The sequence below is a fragment of the Symphalangus syndactylus genome, chromosome 14, assembly GCF_028878055.3.
Source record: "Symphalangus syndactylus isolate Jambi chromosome 14, NHGRI_mSymSyn1-v2.1_pri, whole genome shotgun sequence".
In the NCBI taxonomy this organism is placed as follows: Eukaryota; Metazoa; Chordata; class Mammalia; order Primates; family Hylobatidae; genus Symphalangus; species Symphalangus syndactylus.
The window spans coordinates 38,832,848-38,857,797 of record NC_072436.2 but is presented as its reverse complement, the minus strand read 5'-3'; the positions used below and the strand labels follow the sequence as shown (position 1 = coordinate 38,857,797).

Sequence of the window (24,950 nt, the reverse complement as noted above, 5' to 3'; positions counted from 1 at the left end):
AATAATATATTTTATATTATCCAGTATATCAAAAATACTATTTTGACATATAATCAATATTTTAAAATATTGAGTCATTTTGCTTTTTTAACATTAAGTTCAAAATCCAATTTGTGTTTTACATTTACAGCACTTCTCAGTTTGGACCAATTTCAAGAGCTCACTAGCTACATGTGGCCAAAGGGCTATTGTATTACATAGGGCAGGTCTAGATCATCTTTCTCAATGGTATCAAGTCTTCTAATCTCATTTAGATGGTCATTTAAGTTGTTTCCAACCTATAATCACTATTGATTATGTTGCAAAGAACATGGGATTAGCATCTGCTGTCAGTTGCAAAAAGATCCCCCCCAAAAGTAGCTTAAATAAGGTAGAAGCGTATTTCTCTCAAGCATAAAAGTGTGGAGAAAAGCAATCAAGCATTGGTTAAGATCCTATCCAGTATTTTATCCTGTTTCTGATGTGAGGCTGCTCTGCCTAGAGTTATCTCTTTAGTTTTAAGTCAGCTGCTGGATCTTTTAAGGATTCCAAGGAGCAAAAGGGGAAAGAAGTCAAAAGGCATAAGCTGCTGCCTTTTTAAGAAGGTTTCTTGGAAGTTACACAAAAAAAGTTTCAGTTGTTGCTCACTGACCAGCATTTAGTTCTCTGGCAACACTTAGCTGCAAGGAAGTCTTGGGAAATGTAGTCTTTTAACTGGATCATTGTTAAATCAGGGATTTCGTTTGAAAGAGGAGGTGGGGAATAGGTGGTAGCCAGCCAGCAACTTGTGTTGTCATCAAGCCTGCGTGCATCTTTGCACACTTGCCCGATTATCCCCTTAGATAAATTCCTAGATGTTCATCACTGGTTCAAAGGGTTTATACCTTTATATTTTGATTTATTTTTCCAATTTGCCTTTTAGAAAAGTTATGCCAATTTGTACTCCCACCTCTAACAATCAGAGAGTGCTGTTTCCTCACACAATTGCCAGTGATGGCTGTTAGCAATCTTTAAAATTTTTGCCAATATGACCAGCAAAAAAAGTGTCATTAGTGGTTTAATGTGCATTTACTGTACTCCTAATGAGGTTAAGCATCATCTCATATGCTTTATGACCATTTGTGTGTCTTGTGAATGGCACTTTCAGTTTTCTTTATTGATACATAATATTTTATGTATTTGTGTGAGTGCTTTTTACTTGTATGGATTGTGTAATGATCAAGTCAGGGTATTTGAGATTTCTATCACCTTGAGTGCTTATCATTTTTATGTGTTGGTACCTTTTCAGTTCTTTTGGATATTTTTTTCTAAGGGATTTAAAAAACTCATTGATTTCTAAGAGCTTTTATAATATTTTAATAATCAGGATATTAATCCTTAGATATTTGTGTGAGCTATTTTCTTTTTTTCCCCTCAGGATTTGCTTAAGTTATGTGTTAGATATTTTCTTTGTTGACTTTAGGTCATGTTTATTTCTTATGTAGCTAAATCTGTCAGTGTTTCCACTTCTGATTTTTGATTTTGTATCATGATTGGAAAGGGCTTCCCCATCTCTAGATTTTCTTCTAATGCTTTTATATTTCTTTTATTTTTATCTTTAACGTCTTTTCTTTTTTATTTAAGTAAATTCCATCTGGAATTTATTTGGATTAAACTTGCTGTCTATCTCAGTTCTTATTTTTCCAAATAGCGAAGTTATTAACCATGTTTTGAAAATTTATTTCCCACTGAGTTTTATATGCTCATCATATATACTAAATTCCCATCTATGCTCGAGATTTTCTGAAAGTACTGATGCTTTTGTTTTTTCTTTTTAAACAGAAAAGCATGTTTTTGTTTTTACCGGAGGGTTAGGTGGCAGTACTGGTGTTTTTATTGGTTGTTTTTTGCATTAGTTAAAAAGCACTTCACATTTCAATGGTTTTTTAGCCTTATAGTGAAGAAGAAGGCCAAGAATCAAGTGAAGAGGGCAGTGAAGAAGATGTAGAGGTGGTAGATGAAACAGCAGATGGAGCAGAAGTTAAGCAAAGGTACAAAAGTGGGAAAGGATATCAAAGTAGGTTTAGGAAACATTTTATTTGTTTATTTTTACTATTATAACTAATTCAATACTTTCTTGAAATGGAGACAGCTTATACCTGGAGAGCTTTTCATACTATTGTCTGCTTAAAGATCATTACTATTTTAATTTTGTAATTATTTTTAATACATTTAGTTCTACCTTGTTTTCATCTGGAAACTGTTAGGTTTTCAAAACTTACTGATGATTATAAACTGTGATTAAAGAAGTTCCCTAATTGAGTGAATAGGCATAACCTGTCCTGACTCACTTTGCTATTTTGTCTCCCGAGAACTGATTCCCACTGGAGTGCTGTTCAAAAAGTGATCTCAGAGGTGGGTATCTTCTGTCTTATTAATGATGTTTTGTTACCTAATAGCTCTGATGAGAAACAGGATGGAGACTGTGGAAGATAGCAGTGGATCTGAAACAGGGTTCAGGGCATGGAATGTACAGAGCAGAGGACATATATTTCTGGTTTCTAAGCCTGTGCTCCAAGTAACATTTCTCATTAGTTTTTTTTTTGTACAAAAAGAATAGATAATCTTATTCATGGTGTCACTCGAGGGCTTGGAAACATTCTCATTGATCGTGCTTTCCTATCATTTGAGTGGAAACAGATGTTAAATTTTAATTACTATTCGAAAAATCCTGAAAGGCTTTAATAAAAAGTAAGAAATTGGCCAGGCATGGTGACTCACACTGGTAACCCCAACATTTTGGGAAGCTGAAGCAGGAGGATCACTTGAGGCCAGGAATTCAAGACCAGCTTAAGCAACACAGTGAGACCCTATCCTACAAAAAATAAGAAAAATTAGCCAGGTTTGGTGGCCCATGCCTGTAGTCCCAGCTACTCGGGAGGCTGAGGTGGGTGGATTGCATGAGCTTGGGAAGTCAAGGCTGTAGTGAGCTGTGATTGTGCCACTGCACTCCAGAGCATGAGTGACAGGGCAAGACTCTGTCTTAAAAAAAAAAAAAGTAATTAATTAAATTTTTTTAAAGGAAGAAATGATCCATAATTCTGTCATTAAAAAAAAAGTACAGGCCGGGCACAGTGGCTCACACCTGTAATCCCAGCACTTTGGGAGGCCAAGTCGGATGGATCACCTGGGGTCTAGAGTTCAAGACCAGCCTGGTCAACACAGCAAAACCTCACCTTGACTAAAAATACAAAAATTAGCTGGGCGTGGTAGCGCGTGTCTGTAGTCCCAGCTCCTGGGGAGGCTGAGGCAGGAGAATTGCTTGAACCTGGGAGGCGGAGGTTGCAGTGAGCTGAGAATACGCCACTGTACTCCAGCCTGGGCGACAGAGCGAGACTCCGTCTCAAAAAACAAAAAAATAATTACATAGCCAAATGAAAATTCTCCTCCTCAAACTCATAAGTAATCACCATTAACAATTTAGTAAGTATCCTTCCTGACCTTTTTCTTTATTTATTTCTTATAAGTACATGCTTGTATGTGTGAGGGTGTGTGTCTATGAGTTGTGTGTATGTGTATACAAAAAAAATCCATTAATTGTTCAGTGCATATGATTTGCCAATAGACATTAACTTACCTGTGAAATGGAAGCGCAGGGTGGAGCAGGACAGGAGCAGGGACATTTTGATAAGGGTGTACTTGCGGCAGCTGCTCCAGAACACACAGCTCTGCACGCTGGGCACTGTATGGGGCTTAGGTCCTTAGGAGAGGCCAGGGTGCTGTGATGGCATCCTCTCAGGAATTTGGGGCCAAATAGTATTATTCTTCCACTAAAGTCTGTATGTTTATATTTTTCTTTTTTGGGTTATAGTTATTCTAGTGATAAAGAGAAAGTATTATAGAGATTCAGAAACATGACTGAAAACAAATCCATTTTGATGTTACTATCTTCAGCAGATAAACACTGTTGATGTGTTAACCACGATGGGAGCTATTCCTGCAGGGTTCAGGCCTTCCACACTCTCACAGCTTCTGGAGGAAGGTAATGCGTGCCTATCAGCCACTGCACTCTTTCAGCAAAGCAGTCAAGATCCATGTCTAATTTTTCTATCACAGGGAAAACACATTGTTGAAGAAGATGTTGAATCTCACATCTCTTTGGTGTTCATCTTTTCCTCATCCTTCCTATGACAGTGAAGAAAGATCCCTGATCCTATCAGAGGCCAGCCGGTTTACCAGTGCTCCGGGTTCCAGCCCCTTTCTTTTTTTAAAAAATGTGACTCCTTTAATTTTCAGCCCTTTCCTGTGTCTTTAGCTGGCCCACCTTCCCACACTGGTTCATTCCCTCATCTGTGCTGTCAGCACACCTAATTCTCCCCACCTTTAAGGATCAGCCCCTTGAATCCTATCCCATTCTAGCCAAAACCTCCTTTTCTCTGATCTTCTTCCCAGCAAGACTTTTCCAAAGAATTATCTCCATTTGGAATTTTCATTTTCCTTACTCATTCTTGGCTTTCCCTGTACTTGGCAACTTTTGTCTATAAGCTCATTTTAAAGAGGAATCATGCTGTGGGACGAGGGGTGTCCTGTATACCCTGAGTTGTTGAGTTGTCATGGAAGGGCTGCTTTGAGGTTGCCTTTGCTGGGAAGGTTCTTCCCAGTACTCCCTAAATTCCCATGTTTTCATCCTTCAGGTCTCAGTGTAAATTCTGCCTTCCCAGAGATGCCTTCCTTGAGTAATGTGGGTTTCCCTTACTCCCATTCATGTGAACACCTTTATAGCTCTTTGTCCCCTAATAATTATTTTATTTATTTGCTTGTCTACTTATTTCCTAAAAAAAATTTTCCTCCCATTCAACTGTAAACTATGGAAGGCAGGGGACATATCTCTGATTTATCTTTGTATTTCTAGAACCTGGTGTAGTATCTGGCAAGAGTAGAAACTCAAAAATTATTTCTTGAATGGATAAATGATGTTGTTATGAGTATTATTCATGATTAAAGCATGGAAGAAGAGCATAAAATGCTTTTGTGTTCAGAAGTAAAACTAACGACTATGTGTTTCTTCTGAGGTCTCCAAAAAGTGCTCACAGATTTCTGCATTTTACAAAAATATTTGAATGAATCATTGTCATCATGGGGCATATTATTGGCCTAAAAGTCTTTCTTAAAGGAACTTTAAGATGATCTTTTATGTGTTTGTATCTGTAAGTTTCATACTGCTGTTTTTATCCATAAATCTATACTGGTGCTTCTATTTTGGAAAGCAAGTTCTTAGTAACCAGCGTGGCATTTTGGAAGTGCCTTTACTCTAGTTCATAGCATAACATTATGGATTTTTGATTTTGAGTTTCTTTCTTTGTAAGAAAATGAAGAAAAAATGATTTTTTCAGGGAATCAATTTCGAGCAAGTTACTTCTTACAACCAGAGCTCATGCCTTCACAACTGGCCTTCAGAGATCTGATGTGGGATGCTACAGAAGGCACTGTAAGTATAGTTAATATCAGTAAAACTGTAACTCTTCCAGATTTTGTCATGGTTGCAAGTAGACAAACAACACGTTAATTGACTAATGAATTATAAAAAACAAAAAAATTGTTTATGATAATTTTGAAATAGCGATATTTTTATAACTAAGGCAGAATTTGGACTTGCTACCTTGACTTTATCTTGTTTCTCTTCTCCATTGCACTCTTCTCTCATTGTGAGAAAGGAAATAATACTAGGTTTCTATCTTAATCATTCTTTGCCTCAATTTCTTCATCTGTAAAAATGGAGTAATAGTAATGCTTCCAACATAAAGTTATTTTGAAAATTATGTGTGTGAAGGGTTTTGAATAATGCCTGGCATATGAAAATAACTCAATAGATGTTAGCCATTATTATCATTTATAGTAGTAGTAGCAGTAGTAGTAGTATTTTTGAGACAGGGTCTCCCTCTGTCACCCAGGCTGGAGGGCAGTGATGTGATCATGGCTCACTGTAACCTCAAACTCCTGGGCTCAAACGACCCTCCCACTTAAGCTTCCTGAGTAGCTTAGTAGGCCACAGGCCTACACCACCAAGCCCAGATAATTTTTGTATTTTTTGTAAAGATGGGGTTTTGCCACATTGCCAGGCTGGTCTCAAACTCCTCAGCTCAAGTAATCTGCCCTCCTATCCCTCCCAAAGTGCTAGGATTACAAGTGTGAGCCACCAGTCCCAGTCTAATATAAGTTATTTAAATGAAAAGGCTTATGACCAAAAAGAAGAATGTAAAGTTTAATTAATTGAAGCTGTTCTTAAAAAATAAAAAAATCAGAATGCCAATTTATTTACTCACAATCTGAATTATACCTATGAAGTAGATCTGAATAAATATATCAGATAGTGCATTCTCTCTGTTAAAACGCCTGTTAAGAAACTAAGGAACTATGTAGATAATTGCTTGGAATAAAAAATAGTAGGATAATCTTAATGCCACGTGGCATTGGTTTTATGCTGCGTTAGCCTTCTGCACTTACCCACATTCTGTAGGAGTGAACCGGGACTGGAATACAGTGATTCTATAGTCATAGATCATATACATTTTACCTGCCAGTATTTATTGTTCCTTTCATCACAGTTTTTAAGCATTTAAGAAAAATGCAAATATTTCAAATGTAACTCTATGAAAAATTTACCTAAAATGACTGATTTTAATTTTCAATGAACAGAGTATTGAAACTTTTATTGTATATGTGTAAATTTTTTCTTTTTTAAAAATTCTGTATACATTTTCATAAGCTGAATTTACAAAAGACAGATTTGTGTTAGAAATCATAAAAATAAACTTTTTTATAACTGATTTTTCTTTCAGATTAGGTCGAGACCAAGTCGTATTTCATTGATTCTGACATTATGGCACTGTAAAATGATTCCTCTTCCAGGAATGAGCATACAGGTTCTCAGCAGACATGTACGCCTCTGTCTATTTGATGGTAATAAGGTAAGCTTACTGAGAAGTAAATCAATTCATACTAGGATTATGGAGAAACATTCCCTTAGATTCTTTTCCGTTCAACTCCTCCCCAATTCCTAAGAGAGTATTTTTTACCTAGTACCAAAGAAAAGTTTTAATGACTCTTTAAAAAATTCATTTTTTAAATGAGATACAGGTTAAACAGTACTTAGATGGAAATTTATAGTTTTAATTGCATATATTAGAAAAAAGATAAAAGATTTAAAAGTCAGTGATCTAAGCTAGCAGATCAAGAGGCTAGAAAAAGAAGAGTGAGTTAAACCTGAAGAAAGTAGAAAGTAGGAAATAATACAGATAAGAGTAGAAATTAATGAACTAGAAAACAGATGAACCAAAGAGAAAATTTAAAAAAAGACAAAAGTTGATTCTTTGAAAACATTAATAAAACTGAAAGATGCATAGTGAGACTATTAAGACATTTTTTAAAAAGTAAAAGAAAACAAACTATTAACATCTGACATGGAAATACCGACATTATCACAGATCCTTCAGACACTAAGAGGCCAATAAGGAGATATTATAAACAGCTTTATACCAGTAAATTTGATAACATTGGTGAAATAGATAAATTCCTGGAGAACCATAATTTACCGAAACTGGCATAAGAAGAAATAGAAAATGTGAATAACCTCTGTTAAGGATATTAAACCTATAATTAAAAAAAAATCTTGCCACAAAGAAAACTTCAGGCCTAGGTGGCTTCACTTGTGAATTTCTTCAAACATTTAAAGAAGAAATAATACCAATCTTATACAAATTCTTCCAAGGAACAGATGAAGGAGAAATGCTTCCCAACTTATTTCATAAGGCCAGAAAAAACATGACCCCAAAATATGACAAGACATTACAAGAAAGGAAAATTACCAGACAGTATCCTTCATAGATATAGAAAGTAAAATTCTAAACAAAGTATTATTAAATTGAATCTAGCAATATATAAAAAGGACATTATGTCATAACCAATTGGGGTTTATTTCAGGAATTCAAATGTACATTCCTGGGTAATCACCTTTAACATTTGAAAATCAATCATTATAATTTGCCATAAGAAAAATCATATAATCATCTTAAGAGGTAAGGAAAAAGTATTTGACAAATTTCAACACCCATTTATGATTTTTAAAAAACTATCTACAAACTAGGAATAGAAGGGAGATTCCTCAAATTGGTAAAATGCAACAAGAAAAAACCTAAAACTAGCATTATCATACTTAACAGTGAAATACTGAACACTTTTTTCCTAAGACCAGGAACAAGTCGAAGATATCCAAGAAATAAAAAGATAACTCAGTTTTCTAAAGGGACAAAAGACTTGAATAGCCTCTTCAAAAAAGAAATATCAAAAACCACTAGAAGTAAAAAAAGATAGTCAACATGTAAGAAGTCATCAGGGAAATGCAAATGAAAACCACAGTGAGAGAGACCGACCTATATGTTATATATGAGAGGCCCACCTTAAATATTATGCTATAGGTAGCTTAAGAGAAAAAAAAGGATGGGAAAAGATATACCATTCAAAGTAGACTTCAGGCACTACATAGTGATAAAAGAGATGGTTCACCAAGAAGACATAGTAATCCTAAGTGGGTACATACCTAACATCCGAAATTTAACATACAAGAAATAAAAATGGTTAGAACTGAAAAGAGAAACCGGCAAAGTCACAATTATAGTTGGGGCCTCCATTATAGTTGGGGAGTTTAACACTTCTCTCTCAGTAATACAGGACAAGCAGACAGAAAATTAGTAAGGATGTAAGAGAACTGTATAACATATCAACAAACTGGATTAGATTGATATTCACATAACACTTCACCTCAAAATAGTAAAATACACATTCTCTTCAGTACATACGGAATAGTCACCAAGACAGACAGTCCTGGGTCAGAAAACAAACCTAGACAAATTTAAAAGAATTGGAATCATATAATGTACGGTCCTTGATTACATGGAATTAAATTTGAAATCGGTAACAGAAAAATAAATGGAAAAATACTTAAATACTTGGAAATTTAAAAACTACTTCTAAATAATCAAAGGGTTAAAAGGAAATTTCATGGGAAATTAGAAAATATTTTGAACTGAACAAAAAATGAAAATGCAACATATCATAATTTATGGAATGTTAGCTAAAGCATTGCTTAGAGGGACATTTATAGCACTAGATGCTTATATTAGAAAAGAATTCTCAAATCTACAGTCAAAACTCCTTCCTGAGAAGACAGTGCTGCTTGAGCTGATAACGGTCAATGTGAGATTAAATGAGTTAATGTAAGGGAAGTTATCAGAATGATGTTATACATAGAAAGAACACAGTAAGTACTTTCAAAGAGTGTCTGGATGAGAGGTGGTGAAGATAACTTAGAGGGGTGAAGGTGGAGATGAGAGATGTAGATAAAGATATTTGGGAGTAAAAATCAACGAAACTTGGTGATGGACTGGATATGGAGGAGAGAGGAGGAGTGGGGTATAGGCATGACACCTAGTCTCTGACTTCTGCATCTGGATGGATGGTGGCAACATTCAATGAGATGGGGAACACTGGAAGAGGACCAGGTTTGGAGGGGTTGACATGGGCTTGGTTTTGCTCATGCTGAGTATACTGCTAACACCCAGCATGAAGAAAGTGCCTTTATTTCATCTGAACTTGGGGTAAAGAAATGAACTTATATTAGGATGGTGATGCTCCCTCACTTCCATAATACATTCTGCACAAAATCACTGCCACAAATGAGCCAGTAGGTGTCCTCGGTGACCAAGAGCTGAATTGGTTTCTGTTTCATACATCTGGTTTGATACTTTTTCCTGTACCTCTCTGTGTTCTCATATATAAGAACATAAAAAGGAATGGAATTTTATTTTGAATAATATATCAAAATAATGAAATTTACTTTATGAAAGAAATTTATGTGAGATGTCCAAATTGAGAGTTATGGAACATATTTAGTAGCTGCACAGATACTCATGCTGTTTATGTAAGAGTGCTTCTTTAATAAATCTAAACCTAGTTATGAAAAAAAAGCATGGGGCTGGGCACAGTGGCTCACGCCTGTAATCCCGGCACTTTGGGAGGCCAAGGCGAGCGGAGCACATGGTCAAGAGATCTAGACCATCCTGGCCAATATGAGGAAACTACGTCTCTACTAAAAATACAAAAATTAGATTATTTTGGTGGAGCCAAGATGGCTGAATAGGAACAGCTCCAGTCTACAGCTCCCAGCGTGAGCGACGCAGAAGATGGGTGATTTCTGCATTTCCATCTGAGGTACCAGGTTCATCTCACTAGGGAGTGCCAAACGGTGGGTGCAGGACAGTGGGTGCAGCGCACCATGCGCCAGCCGAAGTAGGGCGAGGCATTGCCTCACTCAGGAAGTGCAAGGGATCAGGGAGTTCCCTTTCCTAGTCAAAGAAAGGGGTGACAGACGGCACCTGGAAAATCGGGTCACTCCCACCCTAATACTGCGCTTTTCCAACGGACTTGGAAAATGGCAACCAGGAGATTGTGTCCCACACCTGGCTCGGAGGGTCCACGCCCACGGAGTCTCACTGATTGCTAGCACAGCAGTCTGAGATCAAACTGCAAGGTGGCAGCGAGGCTGGGGGAGGGGCGCCCGCCATTGCCCAGGCTTGCTTAGGTAAACAAAGCAGCCAGGAAGCTCGAACTGGGTGGAGCCCACCACAGCTCAAGGAGGCCTGCCTGCCTCTGTAGGCTCCACCTTTGGGGGCAGGGCACAGACAAACAAAAAGTCAGCAGTAACCTCTGCAGATTTAAATGTCCCTGTCTGACAGCTTTGAAGAGAGTAGTGGTTCTCCCAGCATGCAGCTGGAGATCTGAGAACGGACAGAATGCCTCCTAAAGTGGCTCCATGACCCCCAAGTGGCCTAACTGGGAGGCACACCCCAGTAGGGGCGGACTGACACCTCACTCGGCCAGGTACTCCTCTGAGACAAAACTTCCAGAGGAACGATCAGACAGCTGAATTTGTGGTTCACGAAAATCCGCTGTTCTGTAGCCACCGCTGCTGACACCCAGACAAACAGGGTCTGGAGTGGACCTCTAGCAAACTCCAACAGACCTGCAGCTGAGGGTCCTGTCTGTTAGAAGGAAAACTAACAAACAGAAAGGACACCCACACCAAAAACCCATCTGTACATCACCATCCTCAAAGACTAAAAGTAGAAAAAACTACAAAGATGGGGAGAAAACAGAGCAGAAAAACTGGAAACTCTAAAAAGCAGAGTGCGTCTCCTCCTCCAAAGGAATGCAGTTCCTCACCAGCAACAGAACAAAGCTGGACGGAGAATAACTTTGACAAGTTGAGAGAAGAAGGCTTCAGACAATAAACTACTCTGAGCTACAGGAGGAAATTCAAACCAATGGCAAACAAGTTAAAAACTTTGAAAAAAAATTAGATGAATGTATAACTGGAATAACCAATGCAGAGAAGTGCTTAAAGGAGCTGATGGAGCTGAAAGCCAAGTTCTGAGAACTACTTGAAGAATGCAGAAGTTTCAAGAGCTGATGTGATCAACTGGAAGAAAGGGTATCAGTGATGGAAGATGAAATGAATGAACTGAAGTGAGAAGGGAAGTTTAGAGAAAAAAGAATAAAAAGAAACGAACAAAGCCTCCAAGAAATATGGGACTATGTGAAAAGACCAAACCTACATCTGATTGGTGTACCTGAAAGTGACAGGGAGAATGGAACCAAGTTGGAAAACACTCTGCAAGATATTATCCAGGAGAACTTCCCCAATCTAGCAAGGCAGGCCAACATTCAGATTCAGGAAATACAGAGAACGCCACAAAGATACTCCTAAAGAAGAGCAACTCCAAGACCCATAATTGTCAGATATACCAAAGTTGAAATGAAGGGAAAAATGTTAAGGGCGGCCAGAGAGAAAGGTCGGGTTACCCGCAAAGGGAAGCCCATCAGACTAACAGCTCATCTCTTGGCAGAAACTCTACAAGCCAGAAGAGAATGGGGGCCGATATTCAACATTCTTAAAGAAAAGAATTTTCAACCCAGAATTTCATATCCAGCCAAACTAAGCTTCATAAGTGAAGGAGAAATAAAATACTTTACAGACAAGCAAATGCTGAGAGATTTTGTCACCACCAGGCCTTCCCTGAAAGAGCTCCTGAAGGAAACACTAAACATGGAAAGGAACAACCGGTACTAGCCACTGCAAAAGCATGCCAAATTGTAAAGACCATCGAGGCTACGAAGAAACTGCATCAACTAACGAGCAAAATAACCAGCTAACATCATAATGACAGGATCAAATTCACACATAACAATATTAACTTTAAATGTAAATGGGCTAAATGCTCCAATTAAAAGGCACAGACTGGCAAATTGGATAAGGAGTCAAGACCCATCAGTGTGCTGTATTCAGGAAACCCATCTGACGTGCAGAGACACACATAGACTCAAAGGGATGGAGGAAGATCTATCAAGCAAATGGAAAACAAAAAAAGGCAGGGGTTGCAATCCTAGTCTCTAATAAAATAGACTTCAAACCAACAAAGATCAAAAGAGACAAAGAAGGCCATTACATAATGGTAAAGGGATCAATTCAACAAGAAGAGCTAACTATCCTAAATATATATGCAGCCAATACAGGAGCACCCAGATTCATAAAGCAAGTCTTGAGTGACCTACAAAGAGACTTAGACTCCCACATAATAATAATGGGAGATTTTAATACCCCACTGTCAACATTAGACAGATCAACGAGACAGAAAGTTCACAAGGACACCCAGGAATTGAACTCAGCTCTGCACCAAGCAGACCTAATAGACATCTACAGAACTCTCCACCCCAAATCAACAGAGTATACATTTTTTTCATTACCACACCATACCTATTCCAAAACTGAGCACATAGTTGGAAGTAAAGCTCTCCTCAGTAAATGTAAAAGAACAGAAATTATAACAAACTGTCTCTCAGACCACAGTGCAATCAAACTAGAACTCAGGATTAAGAAGCTCACTCAAAACCCCTCAACTACATGGAAACTGAACAACCTGCTCCTGAATGACTACTGGGTACATAGCGAAATGAAGGCCAAAATAAAGATGTTCTTTGAAACCAACGAGAACAAAGACACAACATACCAGAATCTCTGGGACACATTCAAAGCAGTGTGTAGAGGGAAATTTATAGCACTAAATGCCCACAGGAGAAAGCAGGAAAGATTTAAAATTGACACCCTAACATCACAATTAAAATAACTAGAAAAGCAAGAGTAAATGCATTCGAAAGCTAGCAGAAGGCAAGAAATAACTACAATCAGAGCAGAACTGAAGGAAATAGACACAAAAAAAACCCTTCAAAAAATTAATGAATCCAGGAGCTGGTTTTTTGAAAAGATCAACAAAATTGATAGACCACTAGCAAGACTAATAAAGAAGAAAAGAGAGAAGAATCAAATAGACGCAATAAAAAAATGATAAAGGGGATATCACCACTGATCCCACAGAAATACAATCTACCATGAGAGAATACTACAAACACCTCTATGCAAATAAACTAGAAAATCGAGAAGAAATGGATAAATTCCTCGATATATACACCCTCCCAAGACTAAACCAGGAAGAAGTTGAATCTCTGAATAGACCAATAACAGGCTCTGAAATTGTGGCAATAATCAATAGCTTACCAACCAAAAAGAGCCCAGGACCAGATGGATTCACAGTCGAATTCTACCAGAGATACAAGGAGGAAATGGTACCATTCCTTCTAAAACTATTCCCATCAGTAGAAAAAGAGGGAATCCTCCCTAACTCATTTTATGAGGCCATCATCATCCTGATAGCAAAGCCTGGCAGAGACACAACCAAAAAAGAGAATTTTAGAGCAATACCATTGATGAACATTGATGCAAAAATCCTCAATAAAATACTGGCAAACCGAATCCAGCAGCACATCAAAAAGCTTATCCACCATGATCAAGTGGGCTTTATCCCTGGGATGCAAGGCTGGTTCAACATATGCAAATCAATAAATGTAATCCAGCTTATAAATAGAACCAAAGACAAAAACCACATGATTATTTCAATAGATGCAGAAAAGGCCTTTGACAAAATTCAACAACGCTTCATGCTAAAAACTCTCAATAAATTAGGCATTGATGGGATGTATCTCAAAATAATAAGAGCTATCTATGACAAACCCACAGCCAATATCATACGGAATGGGCAAAAACTGGAAGCATTCCCTTTGAAAACTGGCACAAGACAGGGATGCCCTCTCTCGCCACTCCTATTCAACATAGTGTTGGAAGTTCTGGCCAGGGCAGTCAGGCAGGAGAAGGAAATAAAGGGTATTCAATTAGGAAAAGAGGAAGTCAAATTGTCCCTGTTTGCAGATGACATGATTGTATATCTAGAAAACCCCATAGTCTCAGCCCAAAATCTCCTTAAGCTGATAAGCAACTTCAGCAAAGTCGCAGGATACAAAATCAATGTACAAAAATCACAAGCATTCTTGTACACCAATAACAGACAAACAGAGAGCCAAATCATGAGTGAACTCCCATTCACAATTGCTTCAAAGAGAATAAAGTACCTAGGAATCCAACTTACAAGGGACGTGAGGGACCCCTTCAAGGAGAACTACAAACCACTGCTCAATGAAATAAAACAGGATACAAACAAATGGAAGAACATTCCATGCTCATGGATAGGAAGAATCAATATTGTGAAAATGGCCATACTGCCCAAGGTAATTTATAGATTCAATGCCATCCCCATCAAGCTACCAGTCACTTTCTTCACAGAATTGGAAAAAACTACTATAAAGTTCATATGGAACCAAAAAAGAGCCCACATCGCCAAGTCAATCCTAAGCCAAAAGAACAAAGCTGGAGGCATCACGCTACCTGACTTCAAACTATACTACAAGGCTACAGTAACCAAAACAGCATGGTACTGGTACCACAACAGAGACATAGATCAATGGAACAGAACAGAGTCCTTAAAAATGATGCCGCATATCTACAACTATCTGATCTTTGACAAACCTGACAAAAACAAGAAATGGGGAAAGGATTCCCTATTTATTAAATGGTGCTGGGAAAACTGGCTAGCCATATGTAGAAAGCTGAAACTGGATCCCTTCCTTACACCTTATACAAAAATTAATTCAAGATGGATTAAAGCCTTACATGTTAGACCTAAAACCATAAAAACCCTAGAAGAAAACCTAGGCAGTACCATTCAGGACATAGGCATGGGCAAAGACTTCATGTCTAAAACACCAAAAGCAAATGGCAACAAAAGCCAGAATTGACAAATGGGATCTAATTAAACTAAAGAGCTTCTGCACAGCAAAAGAAACTACCATCAGATTGAACAGGAAACCTACAAAATGGGAGAAAATTTTTGCAACCTACTCATCTGACAAAGGGCTAATATCCAGAATCTACAATGAACTCAAACAAATTTACAAGAAAAAATCAAACAACCCCATCAAATAGTGGTCGAAGGATATGAACAGACACTTCTCAAAAGAAGACATTTATGTAGCCAAAAAACACATGAAAAAATGTTCGTCATCACTGGCCATCAGAGAAATGCAAATCAAAACCACAATGAGATACCATCTCACACCAGTTAGAATGGCGATCATTAAAAAGTCAGGAAACAACTGGTGCTGGAAAGGATGTGAAGAAATAGGAACACTTTTACACTGTTGGTGGGACTGTAAACTAGTTCAACCATTGTGGAAGTCAGTGTGGCGATTCCTCTGGGATCTAGAACTAGAAATACCATTTGACCCAACTGTCCCATTACTGGGTATATACCCAAAGGACTATAAATCATGCTGCTATAAAGACACATGTACATGTATGTTTATTATGTCACTATTCACAATAGCAAAGACTTGGAACCAACCCAAATGTCCAACAACAATAGACTGGATTAAGAAAATGTGGCACATATACACCATGGAATACTATGGAGCCATAAAAAATGATGAGTTCATGTCCTTTGTAGGGACATGGATGAAACTGGAAATCATCATTCTCAGTAAACTATCGCAAGGACAAAAAACCAAACACCACATGTTCTCACTCGTAGGTGGGAATTGAACAATGAGAACACGTGGACACAGGAAGGGGAACATCACACTCCAGGGACTGTTGTGGGGTGGGGGGAGGGGGGAGGGATAGCATTAGGAGATTTACCTAATGTTAAATGATGAGTTAATGGGTGCAGCACACCAACATGGTGCATGGATACATATGTAAGAAACCTGCACATTGTGGACATGTACCCTAAAACTTAAAGTATAATAATAATAATTAAAAAATGCAAAAATTAGCTGGACGTGGTGGTGTGTGCCTGTAGTCCCAGCTACTTGGGAAGCTGAGGCAGGGGAATCACTTGAACCCAGGAGGCAGAGGTTGCAGTGAGCCAAGATTGCGCCACTGCACTCCAGCCTGGCGACAGAGCGAGACTGTCTCAGAAAAAAAAAAAAACAAAAACAAAAACACATACACACACAAAACCAAAGGCATTGTTACTAAAACTAACTAATGAGACACAACTTCCATTAATGTTTGAGTCAGCTCCTCTTGGACCACCCCACCCAGAGATGGCAACTGTAAACTCTGGGCAAAATAAAAAGCAACTATGTGAAGGCACTACAGAGCATTCAGCAGCAGGCAGACACTGGAGAGGAGCCTCAAGCCTTTAGTCTACTGATTTATTTTTTTCTCTTTGTTTTCTCTCTTTTTAGTTTGTCTCTTTTCTTTTTCCTATCTTCCTATATTAGTTTGTTCTCACGCTGCTGATAAAGACATACCCAAGAAAGGGCAATTTACAAAAGAAAGCCTTATTGGACTTACAGTTCCACATGGCTGAGGAGGCCTCACAATCATGGCAGAAGGTGAAAGGCACATCTCACATGGTGGCAGACAAGAGAAGAGAGCTTGTGCAGGGAAAACTCCCATTTTTAAAACCATCAGATCTCATGAGAATCATTCACCATCATGAGAACAGTGCAAGAAAGACCTGCCCCCATGGTGGCATGTGCCTGTAATCCCAGCTACTCAGGAGGCTGAGGCAGGAGAATTGCTTGAACTGGGACCTGGGAGGTGGAGGTTGCAGTGAGCCGAGATCACGTCACTACACTCCATCCTGGGCTACAGACCGAGACTCCATCTCCAAAAAAAAAAATGAAAGACCTGCCCCCATAATTCAATCACCTCCCACTGGTTTCCTCCCATGACATGTGAGAATTGAGGGAGTTACAAGTCAAGATGAGATTTAGGTGGGGACACAGCCAAACCATATAATTCCTCCCCTAGTCCCTCCCAAATCTCATGTCCTCACATTTTAAAACCTATCATGCCTTCTGAACAGTCCCCCAAAGTCTTAATTCATTTCAGCATTAACTCAGAGTTCACAGTCCCAACATGTCATCTAAGACAAGGCAAGTCTCTTCTGCCTAAGAGCCTGTAAAATCAAAAGCAAGCTAGTTATTTCCCAGATACAATGGAGGTACCAGCATTGGGTAAATGCAACCATTCCAAATGGGATAAACTGGCCAAAACAAAGGGGCTACAGGCCCCATGCAAGTCCAAAATCCAGCTGGACAGTCACATCTTAAAGCTCCAAAATGATCTCCTTTGACTCCATGGCTCACATCCAGGTCACACTAATGTAAGAGGTGGGTTCACATGGTCTTGGGCAGCTCAGCCCCTGTTGTTTTGCGGTGTATAGCCCCACTCCTGGCTGCTTTCATGGGCTGGCGCTGAGTGTCTGCAGCTTTTCGAGCAGCACGGTGCAAGCTGTTGGTGGAGCTACTGTTCTGGGGTCTGGAGGATGGTGGCCCTCTTCTCACAGCTCCACTAGGTGGTGCCCCAGTAAGGACTCTGTGTGAGGGGGCTCCAGCCCCACATTTCCCTTCATACTGCCCTAGCAGAGGTTGTCCGTGAGAGTCCCGCCCCTGCAGCAAACTTATGCCTGGACATTCAGACATATCATACCTCCTCTTGAAATCTAGGCAGAGGTTCCCAAACCTCAGTTCTTGACTTCTGGGCACCTGCAGGCTCAACACCACGTGGAAGCTGCCAAGGGTTTGGGCTTGCACCCTCTGAAGCCACAGCCTGAGCTGTATCTTGACCCCTTTTAGTCACAGCTGGAATGGCTGGGACACAGGACACCAAGTCCCTAGACTACACACAGCATGGAGACCCTGGGCCTGGCCCATGAAACCATTTTTTCCTCCTAGGCCTCCTGGCCTGTGATGGGAGGGGCTGCTGTGGAGACCTCTGTCATCCTCTGGAGACATTTTTCACATTGTCTTGGGGAGTAACATTTGGCTCCTCGTTACCTATGTGAATTTCTGCAGCCGTCTTGAATTTCTCCTCAGAAAATGTGATTTTCTTTTGTATCACATCATCAGGCTGCAAACTTTCCAAACCTTTATGCTCCACTTCCCTTATGAAACTGAATGCCTTTAACAGCACTCAAGTCATGTCTTGAGTGCTTTGCTGCTTAGAAATTTCTTCCAACAGATACCCTAAATCATCTCTCTCAAGTTCAGAGTTCCACAAATCTCTAGGGCAGGGGCAAAATGCCACCAGTCTCTTCACTAAAACATAACAAGAGCCACATTTTCTCCAGTGCCCAACAAGTTCCTCATCTCCATCAGAGACTACCTCAGCCTGGACCTTATTGTTCATATCACCATCAGCATTTTTGTCAAAAAGCCATTCAACAAGTCTCTAGGAGATTCCAAACTTTCCCACATTTTCCTGTCTTCTTCTGAGCCCTCCAAATTGTTCCAACATCTGCCTGTTACCCAGTTCCAAAGTTGCTTCCACATTTTTGGATATCTTTTCAGCAACACTCTACTCCTGGTACCAATTTACTGTATTAGTTCATTCTCATGCTGCTGATAAAGACATACCCGAGACTGGGCAATTTACAAAAGAAAGAGGTTTATTGGACTTACAGTTCCACGTGTCCGAGGAGGCCTCACAATCATGGCAGAAGGTGAATGGCACATCTCAAATGGTGGCAGACAAGAGAAGAGAGCTTGTGCAGGGAAAACTCCCATTTTCAAAATCATCAGATCTCGTGAGACTCATTCACTATCATGAGAACAGCGCTGGAAAGACCTGTCCCCATAATTCAATCACCCTCCACTGGGTTCTCCCATGACATGTGAGAATTGTGGGAGTTACAATTCAAGATGAGATTTGGGTGGGGATACAGCGAAACCTATCACTTCCTGTGTGTCACTTGAGCATTTTTTTTTTTTTGAGATGGAGTTTTGCTTTTGTCACCCAGGCTGGAGTGCAATGGCACAATCTCAGTTCACTGCAACCTCTGCCTCCTGCGTTTAAGCATTTCTCCTGCCTCACCCTCTCTAGTAGCTGAGATTACAGGCACTCGCTACCACACCCAGCTAATTTTTTGTATTTTTAGTAGAGATGGGGTTTCACCATGTTGGCCAGGCTAGTCTCAAACTACTAACCTCAGGTGATCCACCTGCCTCGGCCTCCCAAAGTGCTGAGATTACACTTTGGGAGCCACTGCACCCACCCCACTTGAACGTTTTTTAGAACTCCATTCTGAGTTATCTGTAGTGTTGATGAGTGTATCTTTTTGGCTAGTTTCCTTAGTGGTTGCTTCTAGGTATTAAGTTTATAAATGCATAACTTACCACAGTCTACTAGTGTTAACATTCCAGTTGGAGTGATGTATAAAACCTTACCTTCCTTTAGTTCTTTACCTTCCCTAGCTTGTAATATAGTTGTCTTAAATATTTCCTCTACATACATTAAGAATCTTATCACACAGCACCAAACGTAATTTGGAAAACCTGAAAGAAGATCCATAGTATTTACCTATATTTTTACTATTTCCATTGTTTATTCTTTCTTCCTGATGCTCTAAGAGTCTTCTTTTTTATCATGTCCTATTTAGAGAATCTCCTTTAACTATTCTCTTAGGGTAGGTCTGCTGGTGACAGATTTTTATACTTTATCTGAGATTGTCCCTGTTTCCTCTTCATTCCAAAAGGATATTTTAATTAGATAGAGAATTCTGAGTTGACAGTTATTTTTGTTTGACACTTGAAAATTATTGTGTCATTTCCTTCTGTTCTCCATGGCTTCTAGTGAGAAATTCATCATCATTCAAATTGTTTTTTTCCTGTTGGCTAACCTAAATGTTGTTTCTAACTGTTTTCAAGGTATTTTCGTTGTGTTCAGTTTTCAGAAGTTTATGGTGTATCTGGCATGAATTTCTTTGGTTTACCCTGCTTGGAGTTTGCTCAGCTTCTTCAATCTATAGGTTTGTCTTTTGCCAAATTTGGGGATTTTTTTCAGCCATTATTTTCTCAAATACCTTTGCAACTCCAATTATTTCTTCCAGTGCTTTTTCCCTCTATCTAGTAGTGTTGTGGTTTTTGTTAACAGTACATCACCCTCCTCTCCCAATCCGAGTTCAGAACCAGATCTTGAAGTAGAGTTTAGAGTTCTTGATCTAAGATGATGTCAGATATGTCACTGATCCATTAAAAGCCCCACTCATTGACATGGTTCTGATCCTGGTGTCATGGCTATGTCTTTGTCCTCCTACTTGCTTAGGCTCACTACTTTTTATGAGAAGGAGGAGCAACCTTCATTTTTTTTTTTAACCCTACTGGCTTCCGGCAGCAGTAAAGCAATATCTATTTCTCTATCATGGGGTGATATATATATAACATACAAATCCAGCCCCTTGCTATCACATGCTCCTTCTGGACTCAGAGCCCAGGAAACCTCTAGTTTTAGTCTCACCTTACTCTTCTATCTTCTATTTGTGGTCCATTGACATATTCATCTTACTTTTGGGTATTACTCTGTCTTTTTAACTATCACTGCTTCATTGCTTCATATATGGAGCAGAATGGCTGTGTTGAAGCATAAACTGGTTGAGAAGTTCTTGTACATTCTTAAAAAAAAAATAGAGACAAGGTTTCACTATGCTGCCCAAGCTGGTCCCAAACTCTTGAGCTCAAGCAATCTCCCTGCTGTAGCCTCCCAAGTAGTTAGACTACAGGCACGAGCCACTACACCCAGCCCCTCTTGCATTTTTAATGCAGTTTGCTGAACGAAATCTAAATTATTTTGACTCTTCAGTTCTTCATTCTTTGGGTCTGGTTTTGCACAGAAAGCAGTGTGATTCTAAGCCAGTCATTCACCCTCTGTCGCTGCAGTTTTCTGAAATGCATAATGAGATGGTTGGACTAAGTCCTTTTTAGTTCTTAGAGTCAATATATCAAGAAAGATATAAAATTATCAAACAGAAGAAGTTACTCTTGATTCCAGACTTCAAAATTAGGATTCTCCAAATTGAAAAGATAAAAGCAGAGATAGTATAGGATTTCAATTTTGATTATAGCAAAGGACTTCTTGGCCATTAGAAGTAGAAAACATTTCTTGAAAAACAAAGAAGAACCTTAGAATAAATAACATGCAGTCTTACAGTAATCACAAGGTAGTAATTACAAGGAGTTTGTATTCCAAGAGTCCGGGTGGTAAATATACATAATTTCAGGAAAAGTTTAAACATATATATATTAGTAATTGAAGGAAGTGGGATTTTGTTAATGTGGAAAACAATCCAGCTGCCCATAAAATACTCCTATATTCCTATTACAAGGGATGTGGAATACAGTGAGTTGAATTTGACCTAATATAACACATTTGGGATTATTTTAAATTATTATTTTAAAGCTTTGTTTTGGAAGTGTTATGCTAAAATATTTTCATCTAAAATAAAAATTACCTATTATCCATTCCTTTGGAAGATGTCAATTTTGGCCATAACATTTTAGAATTTGAATTCTTCATTCCATAAAGTTTTTGCTCCCTTTGTATTTCATCGTTTTATGTAAATTTTATGATGAACTTCTTGCATAGAGCATTTTATAAGAGATTGAATTTCAAGAAAAATATAATTTATGGGCCTAGAGATCTTGAGGAAAAAATATAACTGTATCTGAACTATTAGGATTGTCTGTCTTAGTGACAGAGTAATTAACTGCATATGAAATGCTTGTATGGGTCACATCTTTTTTTTTTTCTCTTGAGACTGAATCTTGCTCCGTCGCTCAGGCTGGGTGCAGTGGTGTGGTATCGGCTCACTGCAACCTCCATCTCCCAGGTTCCAGCGATTCTCCTGCCTCAGCCTCCTGAGTAACTGGAATTACAGGTGCACACCACCACACCCAGCTGATTTTTGTATTTTTAGTAGAGACAGGGTTTCATCATGTTGGCCAGGCTGGTCTCAAACTCCCAAATTCATGTAATCCACCTGCCTCAACCTCCCAAAGTGCTGGGATTACAGTCGTGAGCCACTGTGCGCAACCGGGTCACATCTTTTCTTTTAAAAGACCAGTTTTTTGCTGGGTGCGATGGCTAATGCCTGTAATCTCAGCACTTTGGGAGGCTGAGGCAGGCGGATCACCTCAGGTCAGGAGTTCGAGACCAGCCTGGCCAACATGGTGAAACCTCATCTCTACTAAAAATACAAAAATTAGCCGGGTGTGGTGGTGGGGACCTGTAATCTCAGCTACTTGGGAGGCTGAGGCAGCAGAATCACTTGTACCTGGGAGGTGGATGTTGCAGTGAGCCTAGATCATGCCACTGCATTCCAGCCTGGGCGACAGAGCAAGACTCCCTCTCTAAACAAATAAATAAAATAAATAAATAAAGGCCATTTTTACCTAAAATTTCAATTACTTTTCTGGCAAACCTATCTCAGACATTAAGGAATTCACTTAATATAATTTATTATTAACATAGGAGTCCAACTCTGAATTCATTTATGTCGTACCTGATATAAAAAGAAAAACATTACAGAATTGCATGAAGTAAAAAGTGAAAGTTCTCCCGTCGCTGTCTTCCTCACTCAGTGTAGCCACTGTTAACTCTTTGGGACATGGAAATGGTGACGTTTCAAAGAGCTTTTTACATGATTTCAAAAGGGAAAATCTCATTTCAGGTTCTGAGCAACATTCATACAGTCAGAGCCACATGGCAATCTAAAAAGCCCAAAGCATGGACCTTTTCTCCCCAGGTAAGTAATCGGCTGAATGAGTGGAGTGAGTGAATTTCAAAGTAGAACATTAGAACATATTCATATTTCTATAAATAGCACAGAGTATGTGGGAACAGATATAAATCTTTAGATTCTTTGGTGTTCTATGAGGACATTGATAAAAATTACTCATGTTTCTGACTCACCAATGTTAGTAATTCCTGTGAATCACCCCATTCAATCAGTTTCAGGGTTCATTTTTAGAAAATTCTCATTTGATGAAAAATGAAAACATAAAGATAACATTTAGGAAGTGGGGTGTTTTTCAAAGATGAAATCTTCCAACTGTGCTAATAAAAGCTGTGCTTTCTTCAGATAGTCAGGGATGACACCTAAGGGACTGCTACATTACACCCACATACTGTCAAGACGGGAATGGCGTTAGGTGGGTTTAAACCACTGAGTCAGCATTGCATAGATGTAGGGAGGACAAAGATGTCTTCATGTTGTTTTTATAGTATCAATTGTCTGTATTTATTTTACATTACTTTCGTCTACCTCCAAGGTCTCATTGATTTAGTATTTACTTCCTTCCCACAGCTAACTCCCTTGCATAACTGCATCCTAAAAACCCTTAGTTACCTTTCCTCTTGTTGCATCAAAAGATCTTAAGGCAAGATGGAGGTTCAATGAGAGGGCTCAGGATGTGGATGAGGCCAGCCACCTCAGTTGTGTGCTGTGCCTGTCCACACTTGCCGAGAGCACACCTAAAAGTCCATCTGTTTTTTTTTAATTTTATTATTATTATACTTTAAGTTTTAGGGTACATGTGCACAATGTGCAGGTTTGTTCCATGTGTATACCTGTGTCATGTTGGTGTGCTGAACCCAGTAACTCGCCATTTAGCATTAGGTTTATCTCCTAATGCTATCCCTCCCCCCTTCCCCTACTCCACAACAGTGTCCGGTGTGTGATGTTCCCCTTCCTGTGTCCATGTGCTCTCATTGTTCAGTTCCCACCTATGAGTGAGAACATGCGGTATTTGGTTTTTTGTCCTTGCAATAGTTTGCTGAGAATGATGGTTTCCAGTTTCATCCATGTCCCTGCAAAGGACATGAACTCATCATTTTTTATGGCTGCATAGTATTCCATGGTGTATATGTGCCACATTTTCTTAATCCAGTCTATCATCGTTGGACATCTGGGTTGGTTCCAAGTCTTTGCTATTGTGAATAGTGCCGCAATAAACATACGTGTGCATGTGTCTTTATAGCAGCATGATTTATAATCCTTTGGGTATATACCCAGTAATGGGATGGCTGGGTCAAATGGTATTTCTAGTTCTAGATCCCTGAGGAATCGCCACACTGACTTCCACAATGGTTGAACTAGTTTACAGTCCCACCAACAGTGTAAAAGTGTTCCTATTTCTTCACATCCTCTCCAGCACCTGTTGTTTCCTGACTTTTTAATGATCGCCATTCTAACTGGTGTGAGGTGGTATCTCATTTGTGGTTTTGATTTGCATTTCTCTGATGGCCAGTGATGATGAGCATTTTATCATGTGTCTTTTGGCTGCATAAATGTCTTCTTTTGAGAAGTGTCTGTTCATATCCTTCACCCACTTTTTGATGGGGTTGTTTTTTTCTTGTAAGTTTGTTGGAGTTCATTGTAGATTCTGGATATTAGCCCTTTGTCAGATGAGTAGGTTGCAACAATTTTCTCCCATTCTGTAGGTTGTCTGTTCACAGTGATAGTAGTTTCTTTTGCTGTGCAGAAGCACTTTAGTTTAATTAGATCCCATTTGTCAATTCTGGCTTTTGTTGCCATTGCTTTTGGTGTTTTAGACATGAAGTCCTTGCCCATGCCTGTGTCCTGAATGGTATTGCCTAGGTTTTCTTCTAGGGTTTTTATGGTTTTAGGTCTAACATGTAAGTCTTT

At 39.1% G+C, this 24,950-nt stretch overlaps 1 protein-coding gene across 6 annotated transcripts in view; it reads left to right on the top strand.

The window, feature by feature from the left end:
- NPHP1 (nephrocystin 1) overlaps positions 1 to 24,950 on the top strand; it is a 99,736-nt gene that overhangs the window by 37,808 nt on the left and 36,978 nt on the right. For 3 of the 6 annotated variants that reach the window (XM_055241760.2, XM_055241764.2, XM_055241763.2), the window contains exons 7-12: positions 1,909 to 2,009; positions 2,331 to 2,373; positions 3,913 to 4,000; positions 5,352 to 5,446; positions 6,798 to 6,926; positions 22,974 to 23,048. In XM_055241760.2, coding sequence (XP_055097735.1) covers positions 1,909 to 2,009; positions 2,331 to 2,373; positions 3,913 to 4,000; positions 5,352 to 5,446; positions 6,798 to 6,926; positions 22,974 to 23,048 — 531 coding nt within the window. The remainder of the gene's footprint in view (positions 1 to 1,908; positions 2,010 to 2,330; positions 2,374 to 3,912; positions 4,001 to 5,351; positions 5,447 to 6,797; positions 6,927 to 22,973; positions 23,049 to 24,950) is intronic. The other 3 variants (XM_055241762.2, XM_055241761.2, XM_063617567.1) reach the window with 2 other exon arrangements.